Source organism: Myxocyprinus asiaticus, chromosome 9 (genome assembly GCF_019703515.2).
Source record: "Myxocyprinus asiaticus isolate MX2 ecotype Aquarium Trade chromosome 9, UBuf_Myxa_2, whole genome shotgun sequence".
Classification (NCBI taxonomy): Eukaryota; Metazoa; Chordata; class Actinopteri; order Cypriniformes; family Catostomidae; genus Myxocyprinus; species Myxocyprinus asiaticus.
Genome location: NC_059352.1, coordinates 44,066,130 through 44,086,826, shown reverse-complemented (window position 1 = coordinate 44,086,826; position 20,697 = coordinate 44,066,130). Strand labels below are relative to the sequence as shown.

General features: G+C 37.9%; 1 protein-coding gene across 3 annotated transcripts in view; it reads right to left on the bottom strand.

Moving 5' to 3' along the window:
- Positions 1–990: 990 nt before the first annotated feature.
- The window catches only part of LOC127446643 (uncharacterized), a 32,908-nt gene continuing 13,201 nt past the window's right edge, over positions 991–20,697 (bottom strand). Inside the window, exons 1-11 of one of the 3 annotated variants that reach the window (XM_051707733.1) lie at positions 20,333–20,652; positions 19,395–19,670; positions 18,404–18,736; positions 17,061–17,342; positions 16,510–16,539; positions 16,290–16,394; positions 16,030–16,060; positions 9,403–9,452; positions 9,220–9,254; positions 6,946–8,590; positions 991–1,170 (exon numbers count right to left, since the gene is read on the bottom strand). In XM_051707733.1, the coding sequence (XP_051563693.1) occupies positions 8,501–8,590; positions 9,220–9,254; positions 9,403–9,452; positions 16,030–16,060; positions 16,290–16,394; positions 16,510–16,539; positions 17,061–17,342; positions 18,404–18,736; positions 19,395–19,670; positions 20,333–20,420 (1,320 nt within the window). In that variant the 5' untranslated portion in view covers positions 20,421–20,652 and the 3' untranslated portion in view covers positions 991–1,170; positions 6,946–8,500. Of the gene's footprint in view, positions 1,171–6,945; positions 8,591–9,219; positions 9,255–9,402; positions 9,453–16,029; positions 16,061–16,289; positions 16,395–16,509; positions 16,540–17,060; positions 17,343–18,403; positions 18,737–19,394; positions 19,671–20,332; positions 20,658–20,697 lie in introns of those variants that run through there. The other 2 variants (XM_051707736.1, XM_051707735.1) reach the window with 2 other exon arrangements.

Below are 20,697 nucleotides of genomic sequence, written 5' to 3'. Positions count from 1 at the left end.
CTTTAAGGTAAGATAAGGGTAAATTTAGAGAAACATGAGAAACAAATGTCATTATATTACTCATTAGAAACGCTAAATTAAACTGATGATACATATTAAAATGCTTTTGTTATTTGTGAATGTTTTGAATGCCTTTGAAACTCAAATTTACTGAATGTGACTGAAAGTTAACCTGGGGTATCAAAGATAACAATCCCACTACCTGCTCAGTCATTCATGTTAGGATCCTGACGGAGGTTTGGCTCTTTGAGTCTGAAACTGGATCACTGCATTCACAATAGGTATAATCATCAAGATGTATTGCTTATTTATGGCGTATCTATAGCTTTGATTTTGCCAGAAGAGTATAACAATTAAAGAGGGTAACGTTCCAAGATTCTATTCAGTTCTATTCAGTATTCCTTTGCTTGTTTAATGACATCATCATCCATTCTATCCTTCTATGTACTCTGCCTGCGGTATGTACTTAGCTGCCATGACTCAACACGCCAACGAGAATTCAAATGAGTCGCCATGGTGATGATGGCACTGTTGGTAAGGTACAAAGAAAACGTCTGATTAGTCATGCAGGGCTGCCAATTCTCACGCAATTGACACTGCTCTCACGCCACATGTCCCTTATCTCACGCAGTGATAACGTCGCAGAGCAAAGGGCACTGACAGCGCATGGACAGACAAGACAGAGCAGGCAGCACCGTGCAGCAGTGATTTATTCAGACCAATCAGGGGGAAAGCAGTAGCACAGCGTCTCTCCCTCCCTCCAATCAAACTACTACATCACTTTCCTAAACACCTGTTTGTCACTATTATCACGTGCAATGTCTAAAGGTTGATTTTGAGGTCAATTGATCTAGCATTTAATTACTTTTAAAAGTGTTGAAATTTATTAAGCTAATGAGCATAACATTTATTTTTTTGTTATTAACAATTTTATTGATTCTAAACATAAAACTGTAAAGAGGTTATAAAGGAAAGGAGGCGAGAACCGGCTTGACAATATAAATAAAGTTTAATGATAAACAAAAACACATAAACGTACAGGGCAGCTGCCTGTAGTTCTCCCTCTCTCTCGAACTGCCGTCTCTGGTCGCCTTTATCCCTTACTCGCCTCATCAGGCTGATTGGGGTCCGGGCATGCGTCATTCCGGCCCGGCCCCGCCCTCCTCCGCGCTACAAAAACATACAAACACAACATTAAAAACTGAATTAATTATTCACATTAAACCCCCTCCCCCCGAACGCTCTACTGTGGTCACCGACAACTAGAACATAAAAAAAAAAAAAAGATATACATTCAAACAACATCAATAATACACATACCCAACTAAACTACAAATCTACAAATCTCTCTCCACAGCCCCTCCCCGAGGACCCTCCAAAAAAGCCAAATAATCCCCCCACTTTCTGACAAACAAATTCCATTTCCCCAGCCTTCTGAAAAATATCTTCTCAAACGCCGCCACCTCGTCCATCTACCCCACTCCCTAAATGAGGGTGCCCCAGCCGACTTCCATCCCCTGAGGATGATTTTTCTACCATTTATGACTCTGCCTAGGACCCAACTTTTAAACCCTGCTGGGTGCCCCTATCCAGAGTAAAATAATCTGAAATTAATCAATTTGTTTGTACTGCCGCTACCGGGTGTCTATAAAGTAACTCAATCCATTTAATAAAAGTATTCCCGAACCCGTATATTTCCAAAACCTTAAAAAGATAATCCCATTCTACCATATCAAATGCCTTTTCGGCGTCAAGTGAGATGGCAGCGACCAGAGTCTGATCATTCGCCACTGACCACATGATATTGATGAAACGCCTGATGTTATCAGAAGAGCTGCGGCCTCGAATGAACCCCACCTGATATGTATGTATAAGAGATTTCATAACTTTAATTAATCGGTTAGCAAAAATTTTTGACAAAAAATTCTAGCTGGATCAGGGAAATTGGACGGTAGCTCTTACACTCGCTTGGATCTTTGTCTTTTTTAAGAATCAGACTGATCCGGGCTTGTGTCATGGTTGGCGGAAGCTTTCCATTCTTTAATGATTCCATATAAACTTCTAACAAAAGTGGGGCCAATTCTGTAGCATTAAGATCTAAAAAATTCATCGGCAAAGCCATCTGGCCCCGGAGCCTTGCCTGTAGGTAAGGCCTTAATTAACTTGTCAAGCTCCTTCAAGGTTATCTCAGAATCAATAGAATGTTTTTGCTCAGTCGTCAGTTTAGGGAGATCTAATGGTTCCACAAAATTTCTAATATCTTCAACAGCAGACGAAGACATGGAACTATAAAGATCAAAAAAAGAATTATTTAAAAGCATTATTAATATCAATGGCTGAGGTATAAATTTCACCACCAGCAAATTTCACTGAGGGAATGGTAGAAAAAGACTCTCTCTGCTTTATATATCTAGCCAAACGCTTCCCTGATTTGTACCCCGACTCAAAGTATGACTAAATAACCAAAACTCCACCTTCTGAGACAAAATAGTATTATATTTGTATTTCAATCGGGTCAATTCTCTGAGGCCATTAGATGACATTCAGCACTTCAGCTCTGTCTCTGTACTTTTAATATTCTCTTCCAACTCCACGAGTTCTCGTGCTTTGGATTTTTTTGATGAATGAGGCATACTGTATGATCCGGCCCCTAAGAACCGCCTTAAGTGCCTCCCAAGCCACGCGCATAGAGGATACTGAGGACCAGTTGGTCTCCATATAAACATTGATTTCAGCCTTTAACATTTGTTGGAAATAAGGATTTAGCAAAAGGGATACATTAAAGCGCCAACTATATGATTTATTTTTCTCCATATGTGGCAACACATCTAAACTCATCAGGGCATGATCTGAGACTAAAATGTTTCCAATTGAGCAATCAACAACAGATGAAATGAGGGACTTGGATATAAAATTAAAAAATCTATTCTAGAATAAATCTTATGGACTGATGAAAAAAATTTATAGTCTGTACCAGATGGGCTTAAAAGTCTCCAAATATCTGTAAGACCAAGAATTGTACACATCCTGAGAAGCCTCAATGTTGCTCTAGGGCTTGCACACTTTTGCTTCACTATGATCAAGGACTGAACCTATCAATAGATTAAAGTTTCCTCCCAATATGATATCATGAAGGGTGCCAGCGGCTTGCAACATCCCTTCAAGATCTATTAAAAAGCCCTGATCATCAGCGTTAGGTGCGTAAATATTAGCCAAAATCAACCTTTGCCCTTGAATTTCTGCTAAAGAAATAATGACTCTTCAAAAATGTATCTTTAATCTGTTTGAGAAATTTGAATTGTAGATGTTTACTTATCAATGTAATGACTCCCCTGCTCTTACTTGAGCGGAATAAACACAAAAAAGTGTAGATTCATCCACTTAATTATCTTGAAAGTGTGTGCCTCCACAAAACAAGCTCCAGCCACTAGCGGAACAAGCACAAAAAAAAAAAAGCTCTTCGGGCAGTCAAACTCACTCCAATGTCCTGCAAGATATATTGCACAAAACCAACTCCAGCCAACAGGAGGCATAAGCACCCAAAACGATCAGATTCATCCACAAGCTATCCCGAAGAAATGATACTACACAAAACATACTACACGGAACAAGCACAAAACAAAACGAAAAAGGCACTCAGTTTCCTCGGACAGTCAAGTGTATGTTCAGTGAGACGGGTCCACTAGGCGGCAACATGAAAATCACCAAATGGCTTGCTTACTCCAATGTCTTTATGAAAGACAATGCTTGCTGTGGGCATATAAATATTTTACAGCCATCTTTAGTATCTATTCTCAGTTTGGCCGGAAACATCAGTGCAAAAGCGACCTTCCATTGATGTAAGAGATTCTTGCATTCCTTGAATCGAACACGTTTCTCTCTTGTCGAATTCACAAAGAAAATGCTATGGTTCTTCCAAGATAGCTTTCCTTTACTCCTCGCCTTGCGTACCACAAGATCTTTATCGAATTTGGCCAGAATTGTTCGGGGCCTGTCTCCCTCCATGGACCTCCGAGACGGAACTCTATTATCTCGCTCGATTTCCAGCTTATGGCCTGTTATGTTGAGCAGACTCGGGAGGAGCCCGTCTAGGAATTTCACCATATCTCGGCCTTCTTCATGCTCAGGAATTGCAACAATTTGGGCGTTGTTTCGCCAGCTACGATTCTAGAGGTCTTCCAATTTTTCCAAAATGCGTTCAAAAGTCTGCCTTGGTCGCTACCGGGTTAACAGCTAATTCCCTCTCCGATGACTCCAGATAATTGATCCATTTCTCGACGTCCGACAATCATGTAACCAACTCAGAGAATTTTGTCTCCATGGAAGTGATCGATCGATGTATTACAACAAGATCTTCCAAGTCTGCAACAACCTTCGTCAGCATTGCCGACACATTCATCAATTCACCCCAGAATTCTTTCAGTTCACCGTCCGAATTGAGTCCGGGGCTTTCGGCCTGCCGCTGAGGGGAATCAGCTTGAGCATGTAAGTGTCTTTTAATATCTCTAGAGCCCGAGGATTTTGAATTCTTTGACATATTGTCTTCTTCAAACAGTTAAGAATCAGGGTGTATCGAATCTCACTGGTTTATGACACAAATATTATTAAAACTAGCAAAGTGTACAGAGCTCACCCATCACACGTCCGCTCCTCACATGGCGTCACGTGACTCCGAGCATAACATTTATTTTGAGACAAAATACTTATGTCATTTTCAGTTTTGTTCAAGGTGATCAAATAAAAAATAAAAAAATCACTAAATCTAATAAGTGAAAGGCCCCCCATAAAAAGAGGAATACTGTAGATTTGTTAAGAAGAATGTTCAAAGTGGGCTCACATTGACTGATCCAATCACAATGAAGATTTAGTTGTTTATAGAATACTTGAGATGCTATGAAATGTCAAATGTGATTTAAATGAACAGGAAATTGTGCACCCTTTATTGCACTGTGCTTATTTTGAATAAACATTATCTTAATTTGTTACTCAAAAAAGCATCTTGCTGTTTTTAAGGTATTTGCATAAGTTGACAAATTTTGCCCCTCGCTATTGCCCCTTAATTTAAACTATTTCAATATAACCTCCAAGTGTGGGGTAAAAGCCCCCTTGTCACCTTTTTAAAAAAGATTTTTAATAAAAAATAATAAAAAAAAGTGGGTCAATTGTTTGGTATCATTTTAAATAAATCTTTTTTTTTTTTTTTAATTATGTAGATTATGATAAATTATGAGACTCTCAGCCTAAGAAAACAGCTGAAAAATGACAAACTTCAGCCAAAAATACACTTTTTGTCTTATTTTTCTTATTTTACATTATATATCTCAGGGTCTAAATAAGGTAGCTCCAAAAACTGCTTTTGTTTTGTTCCCAATTGTTCCATTCTGTCATTTGAGACATCATTGAGTCTGTGTGATGTACTTGAAGCCATCTCCTGGTGGCAATATGTAATTAGAGTGAACAATCCTCTCTGCCCATATTTGGATGACTTCCACCTCTGGTTGCAGCAATCTGAATCCTAATATGATTGGTTAAGCGTTCCATGATGCCGGACAACATCATTTCTGATTAAGTCATCTGACAGGAATCCCCTCCTCTAAGTAATTGTATGTGATATTTTATCTTCTGTTTGTTTTTGTGAAGTTTTTCAGCAAAAACGCGGCTTATTAGCAACACCAGTTTACATGTAACATGTATGTCAAAGACATGTACTTAGGTATTACTCGTTATATTTTTGTCTGTGAGTAAAACAAATAGGCTGGTTGCATTCTACTCTTTGAGAGCTTTCCAACAACATATGGCACATGGCTATTTGATCAGTTTTATGTTTTTACTGATTACAATAATTTGTACAATGCAAAATTATTAATAAATTATCAAAATGGAACACTTCTGATTTGTCTGCAAATTTCAAAGCACTTGTTCAGTTTTGGTCATAATGCCTACATGCATTATAAAATACAGCTTCTAAGCTTTAAAACAATACCTACTGTATTTTGTGTGGGTCAAGACTGTATTTATTAATATTTTGATTTTTTTTTTCTCAACGGGCCCCGCCGGGTTAAACCAACCTTCGGTTATTATATCTGTTCACACAGTTTATGTTGCTCCATCAATATTGAATAAACCAAAAATGTATTTCTTTTTTTCAGTTTTGATTCCAGCAATAAGCAAATTTTATGTCCAAACTTAAATCGAAACTGCTGCATGACACAACACACAGCCAATCAGATGATGTATGTCAACCAATAGTCTATGTGTGCAACAGAAAACAAAGTAGAGAAACTTCCATTAGCCATATGGCATCTAGATCACAACTGTTTGTAAGAGAGTTATAAATGGTTTATGTAAATCGGCAAAGTTATAGTAAGGTAAGAATACTAAGACATCACACAGGTATATGTGAACACTAGGGGTGTAACAATATGAAATTTTCACGGTATTGATTATTGTCCAGGTTGACACTTAAAATATGCATTTGCATGCATTCAGTAATTTGTTGCATTTGTGATTTAGTTCAATTCTACAATACCTACTGAAAATATTTTATTCATGTGCAGTTTATTAATTGGCATTTTGTCCAATACTGACAATTTCTGCCACAGTTTCACTGTCAGTTTCTTGCATGCATATTTTCAGTGTCAGTTTCCTGAACACCAAAAGCCATGCATTTTGTAAACCCTATTTAGTACTATGTTTTACATATAAAACATATTATTAGTATTATCAAACACATTGGCCTACTGTTGCGCTGCACTTAGGCAAAAGAACAAACAGTTGGCACATCGAAAAGTTAAACGAGGTCTTAAATCCGTTTGTTGCATTTGTGAATGTGACAGAAAGCATAAACATAACTAGTCATTACAAATAATGTAAAACTACATTGAATCTGGTGTTTTTATGAAACGGGCTATAATTTATTATCCTGTGTACTCCATTTCCACTTACATTCGTCTCCGCAAATTCCGTGGGATGGTGCTCACGGAGATGGTGCTTAAGGTTTTAAGTGTTTCCCGCCTGAGCCGATACTTTTTTGCGGCAAACTTTACAGACTGGGTAACCATCAACGTTGATGGTGCCTCGTGGTTCGTTTACATAGCCAAGTAATCCCAGACAGCGGACTTAAACTTCTGTGGCGGCGGAAATAAAGGTTCAGGCTCGGACATGTCTGTATGTTGCGCTCGTGCTGCACTCATGCTGCGCTCGTGCTGCACTCCGCTCGTGCTGGACTTCTGAAGTGCTCATGATGCGCAGCGCTCGCGACACCTGCATGTCACCTTTAAAATTGAGTGACAGTCAAATCCAACTTAAGGAAGGCGCAATTTAAAGATTTATTTTATCTAGCCAAGTTTATATGATTCTGTGTAAATGTCGCAGATTCCGTCTGTTTTAAACTAATTTGGATTATAGAAAAGTTCTGAAAAAATATGTCTTTATCTTCATGCAATACCGTCAATGAGAAGATTTCAACGGTATGATAACCGTCTGTTTTAAAACCGAGGAATATTGTGAAACCTTGAAACTCTTACTTCCCTAGTGTACACTAAACAATAAACACTAAAAAGTTTTCAAAACAAACTAGTTCCTATAATAGATGAAAGGGCTGGGCAATAGCAGAAAAAAAAATATCTTGATAATTTTCAGGGTTTTGGCGCTATATGATATATTTACTTATATTTGAGACCTATATTTTTCGGTCAACCTTTTTAATAGAATACACACAGGGACTTTTGTGAAGATTTTTGAGTAATGACACAAACGAGTCATTGGAGTTTTGAATTGAAAATTATAAATTGAATTTACCAACATCCTTTGTACTACTTAAACTTAAATCAGAGACGCTAAAATATTGTAATGCTCGGGTCACAAGACAAGGAAGGGCTGTAAAACTAGTCAATTGACATTACTTCACATTGATACTTGATATATCATCACCTACTGGGCAGGAAGGAGAATTTATAGTAAAATATCACTTCTTAAGATATGGATTTAACCACTGGAGTCTTATGGATTAATTTTTTTTTTTGCTGCCTTTATATGCTTTTTGGAACTTCAAAATTATGGCCACCATTTACTTGCATTATATGGACCTACAGAGCTGAGATACTCTTCTAAAAACCTTCGTTTTTGTTCAGCAGAAGATCACTCAAAAACTGCTAATACTTTCCTGAGACATGACTCACATAATATCTGGCTTTTCAGAGATCTCTTCTGAAAATGACAGTGAAATTCATCCAAAATCTCACTGAAAAATACATACCATATAACAACTGTATACAATTATTAATGCATTATTTTATAAATATACAAAATGTTGTAGCTTTTAAATAAACAGCAAAGTACATAGAAACAAAAATCCATAAATGAGATAAGTAGATATGTGGATGGAGGGAGTACTACAACAAATAAAAGAACTACAGTAAACAATGTTTTTACTTATTCATTATTTTACAAATATACAAATTGTTGGCCTTAAAATAAGCAGCGCATACATAGATCATTATCAAACGGTGGGGTTAATGAAGGTTGTCATGGGACAGTCGTAGATGGGCTCTGAGACAGAGGGTCTTCTTTTAAAGGCTCGTCCAAAATCCTGCAGTCAGTTAAACACATAAATTAAACATAAGTGATGTAACAACAACACAGTGTTTCTCACAGAGAATATAATGCAACAGGAGGATGTTGGCAAACTCTGAGTGAAGCAAATGGATCTGATATGTGATAGATTTCACACAGTTTAAATGAGAACTTCCTCTTTCCTTCCTGTCCAAATAAATGACAAATTAAATGCCAGTTCGTAGTACTTGTAATGTTCTGAGCAATTTCATTGGTTTATACAATGACGTTTATGTTACGTCATATTAGAGCACGAAGTTAGTCAGTCGGTCGACTAGAAAGTAGAGAGCATGAATAGAGATACACTGAGTCTGTATACACACCAGAGTCTCAATAAACGGCAGACCAGATCTAATGTCAGACTTTTATTCAGCAACACAATGGACATGACAGTACTGAAGTGAGATATGAGATTACTAATGTAACTGTAGGTCACCATCCAAGTTTTTTTTTTTTTTTTTTTTTTTTTAAAACAGGTTTCTCTCAATAAATTTGGTGGACTGGGGCCTTATGCAAAGGAAATCTACTTATAAACCTATTGTTACAAGTTACAATTCAGTGTCAGCCATTAGTTACATTGAAAAGTTAGAAATGGTGCATTGTTACCTCGGATCCAATGTCAACACGCTGCAGTGTGAGGTCTGATGGAAAAACAATCAAAAGTGATAGAAAATCAGATATCTATGGTGCTTATGATGATATGATGGCAGAGATATGTGCCATAGCAATGGAAAGATTTTAAACAAGATGAATAATCGTTGCTTCAAACAGGTAATCATGATGACTTACCAACAATATGATCTCTGGAGTGAACATGATTCCAGAGTTTTTCTTGTTCTCTGTGGACAGAATACGTTTTGTCATATTTGTGTATTTTTATATAACATCCGTGTACTTTTATTTTTAATTATTATTTAAAAATCTACTATTTAAATAACCTAAATATTTTTTTGTTCCTGAAGCTCAAATGGTAGAGCATTGCTATAGCAACACCAAAGTTATGTGTTCAATTACCATTTTATCACACACTGTAAATAATAATAGTTATCTCAAATTGTAAAAAAAAAAAAAAAAAAAAAAGTTTACTCAACTTAATTTTTTACTATTCTTACTAGTTTTACTGAGTAAGTTACCATTACTCTCTAAACCCTAAAGTTGTCATTAATAAAAACATTTAAGTGGTACTATTAAACAGTACTTGAAATGTCTCATTTTGGAATCATAACCCAAATATATATGTTCTTTTGTTATTAAAATTTTTATTGATTCCATTCATAAAAAAACAATAGACACAACATAAAATATGGAATTAGATATATAAATTAAACCCTTCCCCCTGAACATCCCCCCCACCTGACACAAACAAGCATTACAGTGGTCTCTTACAATTATAGCAAAAAATTAGAAACAAACTAAAAAAAAATACTTTCAAAAAGGAAGAATGCACATACACATCAAACTAAAAATTAAAAATCAAGAATCAAAAATCCCTCTCCACTGCCCCTCCCCGAGAACCCTCCAAAAAATCCAAATATCCACCCCACTTCCTATTAAACAAATCCCACTTTCCTAACCTTCTGAAGATTGCCTCCTCAAATGCCGCAATCTCGCTCATCACGCCGCACCACTCCCGAAACGAGGGTGCCCCAGCCGTCTTCCACCCCCTGCGTATTATTCGCCTGGCCACCATAACTCCGGCCAGAACCCAACCTCTCAAGTGGCTATCCCCAAAATGTATGACTTCCCCATCACCCAAAATGCAGAGTCGGGGGCAAAATGAAAACCTTGTGTCCAACACATCACACATAAATCCCTGAATCTTTAACCAAAATTCCTGTATTTTAACACATCCCCAAAAAACATGGGTTGTGTCCCCATCTTCTGATTGGCATCACCAGCAGGTGGGTGTGTCTTTAAGACCAAGTCTATACAATCTAGAGGGGGTCCAATATAATCGATTCAAAATCTTAAATTGCATCAGACGCACCCTCGAATCTCTAGATGTAGACTTGACGTTTTTTAGAATCTTAGCCCACACTCCCTCCTCCAATACCAAATTTAAATCTCTCTCCCATAATCTCTTGGGAGAAGTTGAAGCTTCATCCCCCAGACTCGGAATTAACAGGGAATAATACACTGATGCCTCATGACCTTTTCCAAAAGCAGTAATCACCACTTCTAGAGTATCTGCCCTTTTAGGGGGGTGTATGCTACTCCCAACAATAGTACAAAGCAGGTGGTGCAGCTGTAAGTACCTGAAAAACTGAGATCCAGGAATCCTAAAATGTTGGACCAAATTTTCAAACGATCTCAACCCACCACTCTCATATAGGTCACCGAGTGTATTAACACCCTTCTCAATCCACTCCAACCAACAGAAAGGGGACTCACCAATATGCAACTTTGGGTTTAACATTTAAATAAATGTCTGAATTAAACACTCTGGACACTTTTGTCCATAGCACGTGCAGATGCGAGATAATGGGGTGCGACTTAACTTCTCCAATTAGTTTAATAGAAAGGCTTTGTAATAGTAAAATTGGAGCAATAACTTTCTGTTCAATTCCAAACCAGGGAGGGGCTCTCTCAGGTGGAAGTGACCAATGAGCTAAATGTCTGAGACCGAATACATAATAATAAAACAAAATCTTGGGTAGGCCTAGCCCACCTTTGTCAATCGGCCTATGTAACTTACTGCAATGTAACCTGGGACGCTTTCCATTCCAAATGAAGGACTTCGTTATACTATCAAATTGCTTAAAATAAGAGAGGGGGACATCTACAGGGAGAGATTGTAGTAGGTAGTTGAATTTTGGAAAACAATTCATTTTAATAACATTAACCTTCCCAATCATCAATAAATGTAATGAAGCCCACCTGTCCACATCATTCGAAAAACTTTTTATTAAGGGGTCAAAACTAACTCTAACTAAATCAGACAAATTTGCTTGGAATCAAATTCCCAAATACTTAATTCCCTGTTTGGGCCACTGGAAAGCGCCCGGCTAAAAAGCCGTTATTGGGCAGTACGCTGTCAAAGACAAAGCTTCGGATTTAGACCAACTGACTTTGTATCCTGAGAACTTGGAAAAGGAATGAATAATTCTGTGGAGGCAAGGCATAGATCTAGTAGGGTCAGAGACGAATAATAAAATATCATCTGCGTAAAGCAAAAGCTTATGCGCCATACCTCCCGCAATCACCCCTGGAAAATCATCCTCCTTTCTTATCAAGGCTGCTAATGGTTCTAGGGCAAGACAGAACAATAATGGGGAAAGAGGGCAACCCTGCCGGGTGCCCCTATCCAGAGTAAAATAATCTGAAATTAGTCCATTTGTTTGAACCGCCACTACAGGGTGTCTATAAAGTAGCTTAATCCAACCAATAAAAGTACTCCCGAACCCATACATTTACAAAATCTTAAAAAGATAATCCCATTCTACCATATCAAATGCCTTTTCGGCGTCAAGTGAGATGGAAGCGACCAGAGATTGTTCATTCGCTACTGACCACATGATATTGATGAGACGCCTAATGTTATCAGAAGAGCTATGGCCTCGAATAAACCCCACCTGATCTATATATATGTCATAACTTAATCGATTAGCCAAAACTTTTACATCTAACTGGATCAGGGAAATTGGATGGTAACTTTTACACTCGCTTGGATCTTTGTCCTTTTTAAGAATCAGACTGATCCGGGCTTGTGTCATGGTTGGTGGGAGCTTTCCATTCTTTAATGATTCAGTTTAAACTTCTAACAAAAGTGGAGCCAGTTCTGTTGCATAAGATTTGAAAAACTCAGCTGCAAAGCCGTCAGGCCCAGGAGACTTACCTGTAGGTAAGGCCTTAATAACCTCGCCAAGCTCCTCCAAGGTTATCTCAGAATCAAGAGAATTTTTTTGCTCAGTCGTCAGTTTAGGGAGATCTAATGGTTCCACAAAGTTTCTAATGTCTTCATCAGTAGATGAAGAAGTGGAACTATAGAGATCAGAGTAGAATTCTTTAAAAACATTATTAATATCAATGGCTGAGGTAAATATTTCACAACCAGCAGATTTCACTGAGGCAATGATAGAAAGAGCCTCTCTCTGCTTTATATATCTTATGCCAAAAGTTTTCCTGCTTTGTCCCCAGACTCAAAGTATGACTGTCTTGCCCTGAATAACCAAAACTCCACTTTCCGCGACAAAATAGTATTATATCTGTATTTCAATCGGGTCAATTCTCTGAGGCCATCAGATGACAAACGGCGCTTCAGCTCTGCCTCTGCATTTTTAATAATTTCTTCCAACTCCACAAGTTCTCGTGCTTTGGATTTTTTGGTGAATGAGGCATACTGTATGATCCGACCCCTAATAACCGCCTTAAGTGCCTCCCAAGCCACGCCCACAGAGGATACTGAGGACCAGTTGGTCTCCATATAAACATTGATTTCAGCCTTTAACATAAGTTGGAAATCAGGATTTTGCAAGAGGGACACATTAAGGTGCCAACTATATGATTTCTTTTTCTCTGTATATGGCAACACCTCTAAACTCACCAGGGCATGATCTGAGACTAAGCTATTTCCAATTGAGCGATCGACAACAGATGAAATGAGGGATTTGGATATAAAAAAAAAAAAATCTATTCTAGAATAAATCTTATGGACTGATGAAAAAAATGTATAGTCCCTACCAGATGGGTTCAAAAGAGTAGAATATAGTAGAAAAAATAAATTGTGTGTCAAAAACAAAATTATACAGACCACATTCCCCATTAGTGAAACAATTAAACCCCGAACTTCCCCCCAAACAAAACAAACAGAAAAAAGAAAAATGTGCGCGTTAACCCTGCGCACAAAAGCACCAACCGGTGACAATCCCTCTAAACTCAAAAGGTCCATGAACGCTCACGAGCCCCCACGACAACTTTGCCATCGGATTGCTCAATTTTGCCTCACGAATTTGTGAGGCAAAATTACATAACAGAAAATACTTTGTAAAATAAACCCCAGCCAATAGGAAGAATGAACACAAAGAACATGTAGATTCATTCACGCAACTGTCTCAAAGGTGTGATCTTCCACAAAACAAATTCCAGCTGATATAAAACCATTCAGATTCCTCAGACAGACAAACGAATGTTCAGTGAGCCGGCTGTTATGAGTTCAGCGGATGATGTAATCATTCCAATGTCCCGTAAAAATACTAAACAAAACAAACTCCAGCCAGCAGGAGGTATAAGCATGAAGAATGAACAGATTAATCCACAGCTGTTCCAAAGGAGTGTTATTCAATAGAACAAGCTCCAGCCGCTAGGCGGAACTAATACAAAAAGAAAATAAACCGGCATCCCGGTTCCCCGGATGGTCGAGTCAATTCACTCGGAGGCCGCATAAAAGTATATACCATTACTTACACAATCCGTCAACTTTATAAAAGACATCCTTTGTGTGAGCATGTAGATATTTTGCGGTCATCCATAGTGTCCACTCTCAAACTGACCGGGAACTTCAATGCAAAAATAATCTTTCGTCAATGCAAAAGTTTCTTTAAGGAAAAGTGTTATTCACAAAACAAACTCCAGCCGCTCAGCGGTGCCAACGCAAAAAGCAAAAAGAAACCAAAATGATGCCCAGCTTCCTCAAAAGCCAGAGTAAGTACAACGAGTCGACCCACTCACATGAGAAACACCCAATGGTTTACTCACCCATTGATTCAATAAAAGATATTGCCTGATTGGGACATGTAAATACTTTGTGACCGTCCTTCGTTTCTATTCTCAGTTTGGCTGGAAACATCAGAGCAAAAGTGATTTTTCGCTGATGTAAGAGTTTCTTACATTCCTCGAACCGATCGCGTTTCTCTCTTGTCGAACTCACAAAGTCCGGGAATAAGAAAATATTATGGTTCTTCCAAGAAAGCTTCCCTTTGCTCCTCGCCTGGTGCAACAAAAGATCTTTATCGGATGATCTCAGAAATCTGGCCAGAATCAATCGGGGCCTATCTCCCTCAGCAAATCTGTGAGCTGGGACTCTGTGAGCTCGCACGATTTCCAGCTTGTGGCCTGTTATGTCGAGCAGACTCGGGAAAAGCTCGTCTAGGAATTTCACCATATCTCTGCCTTCCTCATGCTCAGGAATTCCAACAATTTGAATGTTATTCCTGCGGCTTCTATTTTCAAGATCTTCAAGCTTATCAAGGAGATGTCCCAAATCAACTTTGGTCGCAGGCGGATTAGCGGTTAATTCCCTCTCCAAAGATTCCAGACAATCGATTCGTCCCTCAACATCAGTAACTCCTGTAACTAACTCAGATAATTTTATTTCCATCACCGTAATCGATCGACGTATTACAGCGAGATCCTCCAAGTCAGCAAGAACCTTCGTCAACATCACCGACATGTTGGACAACTGACGCTGGATCACCTCTCCCCCCACGCCATCCAAATCAAGTCCCCGGTCTGTAGGCCTGTCGAGGCTTTTATCCTGAACACGTAAGTGTCTTTTAATGTCTCCAGAGCCTGAGGATTTTGACTTCTTTGCCATGTTTTGCCTCAAAGAACAAATGTGTAACTGGGTGTATCAAATTTCACCAGATTATAACATGAAAATAATACAAATTTAGCAAAGTGCGCAGAGCTCGTCGCTCACACGTCTGCTTCTTGCATGGCGTCACGTGACCTCCCAAATATATATATGTTCTATAAAATTCGGCTTCAAGTCCTACTAACTCAAAATTATCAAGTACAAAATTGCGGCTCTGTGGAATACACATATTATGTATGTTTGGTCTAAACAATGGAAAATATTGTTATTGTTATTTAAAAATGTATATAGTTTTCATTCTTATGACTATTGTTGTTGTTTTGTTGTAGCTGGTTGAGTTGTGATTTGTGTGAAGTCACCATTAGGGTGATTTAGTGTTACCTCTAGTGAACTTGGAGCTTTTAACATTTTAGCCATTCTTCTTTACTTAATTGAACTTTACAAAAGTGCAGATTTATGTGCACTAAGAAGTACTATGGAGAATCTAATGAGCAATATAGCTAACCGAGATTCCAGTCATAATTTCCTTTATAATGTATAAGACGTACTATACCTCAATTTAAATAATTAAATAAAAACAATGATACTTTAATCACAGGTGAGTTAAGTTTACTTGGAACTATTTAATGTTACTTAAAAAATTAAGTTCAGTTTACTTGAGCCAAATAAGTATGTTTAAAAAGCATGCAAACCGTTACCTTAAAAATCTAAGCAAGGTCAACTAATTAGATTTTACAGTGCATAGTGATAATGCCTGGATTTACTGTTAAAGTGCTTTAGATAAAAGTGTCTGGCAAATGATTAACTAGTGAAAATAATATAGTAAATAAAAAACAAATGTAATTTTAATCAAATATCAGGTATGCTTCATTACTGTTTCTCACCTTTGCCTCCTACTCACTGCCGTAGCTTTGACTAAAAATAAATGGAAAGAGATTGCAATGCAATTTATATTAATGAGGATTACATGCATGAATGAGAAACCAAAGTCTGTTGTTTTCATTCCAGCATTTAATTTAATGGATCAAGAGGTTAATCACCATATTCTATATTCTTTTCAAGTTCGAGTTCATAACACAACAGACTTGATCTCTGATCAGGAAACATGTGGGCTACTTAAAATTAATAGATATCTAATACTCACCATGTCTGTGTATGGCAAAGCCCAGGAGTGACACCGCCATGAGGACCAGAACACCCGCAGACACAGAGCCAACAATGAGTGCCAGGTCTGTGTTCCCTGTGTTGCCTTTCCAAAGATGAAGAACAAAGGAAAGTGTCTTAAAAATACCTTTTTATTTCAGCTGGGCACATTTGATTTTCTGCATTACTGTGGTGAGGTACAAGACCATAGTAAATGTTACCTGCAGAGGATGGTGTGCATAAGTGATGACCTGAAAAATCATGCAATCAGTCAGAGTTTATATGTTAAGTTTACATATTTTTGTACTTTCCACAAATATGGTACAAAATAGGGCCTGAAACTCTTTAGAAACTAATTTTTTGGTCAGTGAAAAGAGGTACTTAACCTTTTAAAAATGTTATTGTCAGCCTCAGAAGCTCAAACTAAATATTATATGAGCGGTTTTATTTTCCATTTATTTTATGAGGTATGTTACCAGAATTTGGGTCTAAATATATAGTAGTTTAAACCTTGATTTCTGTGATTTGTGTTTTAACAGGAAACATTAAATAAAAGTCAAAATTAAACTGACAAATTTTATCAAATAACAAACTGCAAGTTGAAAGTAACATGGTTGCAAATTTAGTTAAGCTCAGTGTGGGCTAGCTGAAGATTTGTGCCTACAATGTGTTTTTTTTTTTTTAAGTAGTGGGATGTCAAAGTGTACAGTATTTGTAGAAAGTGACTTGTATTTTAAGCATTATCATGTCACATTAAAAAAAGAATACACACCTTTAATACATGGGAGAGTCACTGGGATGCTCATTTTGGAGTATGCCCAGGAGTTGCCCAGTTGCACACTATACTGACACTGAAACATTGTGTTGTGTTCATATCGTGTGGGTAAGGGAAATCTCGCACTGTGTTGGGTCAGGGAAGCCTGATGGGTCGCGTAATGTGACAGGGTGTCCACAATAAATAAAGAGAAGAAGGCCTGTGGATATGAGGGTGACCCCACACACTCCAAAACTTCACCCCCGTGGTGGGATATGGACAGAGTGGGGACTGGGAGCTCTTAGAGAAAACGCACACAGTGATATGAACATTAATGATGCACTGCTGTGGCAAAAACGGAAAACCTAAATAAAGTGCAAGAAACAGTCAATGTCAATCCACGTTTGCTGACTCAAGAACATGGGTTAAATAGTTTCTGTGTGAATTCTTTGCCTACGTTTTTATGCAAGTCATCACCATAGTGCTATAAAAAGTGATATATCAAACAAATGCAGATTTATGCAAGAACATTCTTTACTCGTCACACTCACACAAAGAACAAAGCCTCTATATTCCTCAAAATGAATCGAAATGCTCAGAGAAATGTAAACACTGAACTTAAATCATACTGTAATAAATACAAACCATACAAAAACCACATACTGTATTTGAACTTGCAGTTGGGTCTGCAGACGTTTGTGTGCCACCTATTTTACCAGAGTGGATGGACTGACGACAAATATTCCGATCGGTTTTGGTGTGGTGGCCATTTGTCAGCGATTCATCTTGTTTTTTCATGTCACGTTTAGTGTTAAAGGGCCTCTAGGGTGGTCTGGGTGTTTGCTATGCGTTTGCTAGATTGTTCTGGTCATTGCTAGGGCATTGCTAGGTGGTTGCTAGGAGTTATGGGTGGTCGCCAGGTGATTGCTTACTGGCCCAAGTCAAAATATCCCACCCCCAAGATTATATTCTCTCTAAATTTGACTTGGGTCCCTCCTCCAGTGTGAGTAAATGGTATTTTTTTTCACCAACTTTATCGTAATTTTATCCAGCAAAAATCTTCTTAGATAAGCGATAGCAGATCTCTCCTAACAAATTACATTATTAGAGGTATTCATGTCACATACAGTGTGGGACGAGTTATGTGCCCAAGTTTAATCCTTTAGGAGTTTGTTAGGGGTTTGTTCAGATACCAATCCTAAGTCTGATCAATAGTAATAATGATACTTGCCTTAGTAAGCACCACTCAGTATCTTATGTTTTATCATATCTAAGATATTCTAAAATGATTAAATACTTTAGAGGACAACACAAGACCTGATCAGAAACCATGCACACCAGTCCAATAGTTGTCTTCTCACCTATCACATTTATGTAAACAGGCTGACTTGCTGTAGAGTTCATTTGTCCCATCTTTGGTAATGTGATTTGGTAGAGGCACATGTACTCCCCACCGTCCTCATGTGCTATTATCCTCACACTGAAGCGAGACTGCTGGGATTGGGATACCAGCTTGGCAGGGGCCACCATGGAGCCTGGGGTTCCTCTAGCCCTCTGGAGCAAAAGGAAAGCCTCTGGGAGCTCCTGAGGGGTAAGTGGAGCCTGACAGTGGAATGACAGTGTCTGACCAAGCATAGCATGACCACTAGAAGGCTCCACCACCAGATGAGGGGGTGGAGGGGTCGAGATGGAAACTGTATGGTGAGAAAAAGAGAAATAAATATTGAGATACAGTTTGAAATACAACACTAAAGATGAAAAGACGTACTATTGGGTGGAGTATCTTGCTTTGGCGGTTACTTGCAGAGACTGACAGAGCTGTTTTTTTAACTGTCACACCTCAAAGCATTTCCCACCTCAACACAGCAGCCTACTTGCTAAACTATAAACCAATGTGACAACAGAGATTCACTTAGATCCACACACTGAACAAAACTTAATATACATGAAAAATGACATTATATATAGATCCTATAATTTATAAATATCATATCTTATGGTATTATTGTAGATGCATCATATATATTATAATAAATATTATTTTTATTATTATTATTATCATTATTATTATATGTATAATATTATTTTTAATAGTATGATCATAATTACAAAATGCTGCTTATTGTACAGCTACTTACCAAATTAGTTAATAAATGGACATTAAATATTGTCAAATAAACAGTTTGGACTCATTATAGAAGTATATTTGACCATTGAACACTGTGATTGACCAGTCAGAATCATGGATGGATGGATGGATGGATAGATAGACAGATATATAGATGGATGGATGGACAGATAAATAAATTGATAGTTGGATGGATGGATGGATTTCTATGAGTTTATACTCACTTTTTGGCTCTGGCTTCATGTAAGAACTGTACATGCTGTTCTGGTACTGACAACAGTACAGATTCTTGTTGTCTGTATCGTTTCCCCTAAGCACAAAGCGAGCCTCTCGCTGTTCGCTTGAATGCTGTACAGTGTCTATTAGCTGTTGTACTTTGAAGAGTTTAAATATAAAACCACCATAACCCTGAGGGGCCTGGCACAACAACTCAACAGATGAAACCCTCGCAGCTACCTGGGTCAGGGTAGGAGCTTCTAGGACAGAGGGCTGTCCTGCAGCTGGAAGAACAAAGAAAGAGCCTATATATTATTGTATATAAAACTCTAAGTCCTCTTTACAGTCTTAAACATATTTAAAGCCCGGAAAGATAGGATCAAGCAATTGTTCAATTTGGTAGATATAAAAATATGGTGAGTACACATTTTTCTTATTTCTATAACGCAAGAGGTACTCATATCTACTGAAACACCCAGCTGGAGTATTGGATGTCCCCACCATGCATCCTAACTAGCTTAACCAGCAAGACTACTCTGGTCAATCAACTTCATAGAATATGGTAACCAGACCAGATTGACCAGATTCATCAGCTAGTTTTGTTGGTGATCATAATGGCTTTGCTAGACCAGCACAAAACCAGCACAGGAACAGTGTGGTCTATGTGGTCTTTTTTTTTTATATATATATATTTTTTTTTACCAGGGATTGCAATAAATTTATAAAGAACAGTTATGTAATAACAAGTTATGTTCAACCCTAATTCCCCCAAAATCACTTTCATCAAGAATTAAGACAACCAGCCATTTAAAAGTTTAAAGACACATATAGTAATTACTGTAGATTTTATAGTATGTGAAGAGAGCATACACCAAGTGATTTGCTACGTGGCTTAGATTACAATGTATCAGATATGTTCTGAGGATAGTGATAATAACAAACTTACCAGAAAAATGCTGCCTAATGATGATCAAAGCTGTGAGAAGATACCCACAAAATGACATTCTTTTTGTGCTGACCCCAAAATGTTCCATGTTTTCCTGTGCTCACAGTTATCAGAGCTTTAAAAGTCCTGTATGTGTGTGTATTTGTATATTATAAAAGATGTTTATGATTTCAAGTGGTACAACAGATGCATAAAAGTACCTCCCTTCTCTGAACCTCCCTTCTCATTCACTTGCACAAACTTCCTCATCCATGCATAAAATTAACAACGCACATTTTGTGTGTTTAAGAAACCACATCCTTCCATCACATCATGAAAGAAGAAAGACTCCTTCCTCATGAGTGGCCCATGAGTGCTATTGCTGC